General features: G+C 48.9%; 1 protein-coding gene across 1 annotated transcript in view; it reads right to left on the bottom strand.

The window, feature by feature from the left end:
- The window catches only part of LOC109313361 (acyl-coenzyme A thioesterase 13-like), a 5,638-nt gene extending 4,268 nt beyond the window's left edge, over positions 1–1,370 (bottom strand). The window contains exon 1 of the mRNA XM_019539886.1: positions 1,361–1,370. Within this exon, the coding sequence (XP_019395431.1) occupies positions 1,361–1,370 (10 nt within the window). The remainder of the gene's footprint in view (positions 1–1,360) is intronic.
- Positions 1,371–2,032: the final 662 nt, after the last annotated feature.

The following is a 2,032-nucleotide window of genomic DNA, read 5'->3' as shown; positions in this document are numbered from 1 at the left end:
GCAGTTGAACACAATGTTTTATTGATATAATTGCTATTTTAAAGCAATTTGGAAGCCTACCAGTGCCTCAATCACTATAATAAAATACATTCTAAATACCTATACATTTTGGTGTTTTATTTTTGAGCTTTTATCATGGAAAATCAGAGCTCCCCCTGCCTATTTCACTCACCAGGATGCGGGTCCGCTGCAGCTGTTCCCCCAACACTGCTTTGTGGCATTGAGCAACCCTGATATGCCAGTGCCCTGCCCAGGCCATTGCCCCTCACTCCCCACCCACAGCTCCTGGCCTTGCTGCTACTCCTCAGTCCTGACCCACAGCCCCCGCAGCCCTATTTGTGCCGCTCACCCCCCACCACAACCCCCGCCCCGGCCTGTCAGAGGGGGTCAGGAACGCAGGTTTATTGCCTCCTGCCCTTCGCAGAAGTGCCTGAGCAACAAGTTGCCACCTGTGGGAAGCAGCAGCTGCTGCAGCTGGAACGAAGCATGGAGCCTGGCTCCCCCTCTGCCACAGAGCCGGTGGGGTGGGGGCAAATGCATCCTGGTGGCTGCAGGCTCAGGCCCCTCTGCCCTGCTGCCCTCCCCCTGGGGCCTCCACTTTAGACCAATTCTTTTTGACCAGGTTGTTATCTACCCAGTAGAACACTGTGCCCCAAACAGCACTCTGAATATAAACCTTGGCTTCTCTTTCTAACCCTCCCACCACTGCATGGGGTCGTGTGAAATTATCAAAATGCGATTACAACCTGAACAGGTTTGGGAATCACTGGACTTGAGTTTGTAGAAGCTTAGACTAAAGCTCAGAAATGAGGACTGCAGTTTGGGAAGTTTTTTCCTTTGGCATGGTGGAGCATTCCACCGGGAGGGTAAATCTCATGTGATAAGAAAACATTTTTCCAGATGTCAGTCCAAGTCTAGAAGAAACTTCAACAGGAACTGAGGACCATCACAAGCCACACTATGTTCCACTTGAAATCCTAGGTCCATATCTTTGATTTTGCTTTCTCTAGTAAATATGGCAAAGAGAGAGCGAGAGCACTATGGATAGATGTCATGCAGCAAATTTTTAAAAAACCAGAATCTTCTGCTGCCCAGGCCCCCATTTCTACAGGTCCACCTGATTGTATAGTTCTAACAGCATGTAATTGGAGCTTGATTTAATTTACTGTTCTTTTACAGCAGTGATCACCAACCAGTGGATCTTGATCCACCGGTAGATCTCAGAGCCTCTTGGAATTAGAGAATTCAAACCTCCCTGATTAGAGAATTTCAGAGGAGGAAAAAGGGAATTACCACCCGCTTCCCTTTAGCTTTTCAGGTTCTTTCACATTTAAGCTATGTGTTATGTTAAACATCTTACTGGAGTCCATGACTCATCAAAATACTTGCTCCGAGCACTGTAAAACAAACCTTGATCCCATCCCATCCCATCCCAACTCAATCCAACCACCAGCCCAGCTGTAGATTAAATCAAGTTAGTCAGGCCCAAATTTTTCCACTTCCCAGAGGCCAGAGAGGTGAGCTGAGGGTCCTACCTTGTGTAGTATGGGGTCCAAGGCAGGCATGCTCAGTCGCTTTACTATCGCCTCCTGCAAACGCTGCAGCATGGCAGTGCTCATGGTGTGAGGAGATGAGCCAGAGGCAGCCCAAACCCAGGGTGTTGCTGCTCCTCTGATCCTGGGATCTCACTGTTGTTCTAGGGGAAACAAGTGGCCAGCAAAACTAGCTGGAGAAAAAGCAGAAAGGGAAGAAATAAGGTAGGGAAGGGAGAAAGGATTAGAAAGAGAAGGCAAGGTTCGTATTCCAAGTGCTGCTCAAGACACAGTGCTCTTTTTGATCGATGATATCAACAAAGAACATATCCAGACTCTGATGGCAATGACTCAGAGGTGATGGAGGCCACTGAGACTGCAGATAGGGCAGGGCAGGGAGGGACCTTGCCAGACAATGTCCAGGGAAAGCAGAGGGCAGCACTTCAGGGTTGCGACACAGAGCAAGCCTTTGTGGCCTAGACTAGTGCTAACAGTCCCCC

This window comes from Crocodylus porosus, unplaced genomic scaffold, assembly GCF_001723895.1.
Source record: "Crocodylus porosus isolate Cpor-Errol unplaced genomic scaffold, CroPor_comp1, whole genome shotgun sequence".
Taxonomy (NCBI): Eukaryota; Metazoa; Chordata; order Crocodylia; family Crocodylidae; genus Crocodylus; species Crocodylus porosus.
This window is presented reverse-complemented; position numbering and strand designations above follow the sequence as displayed.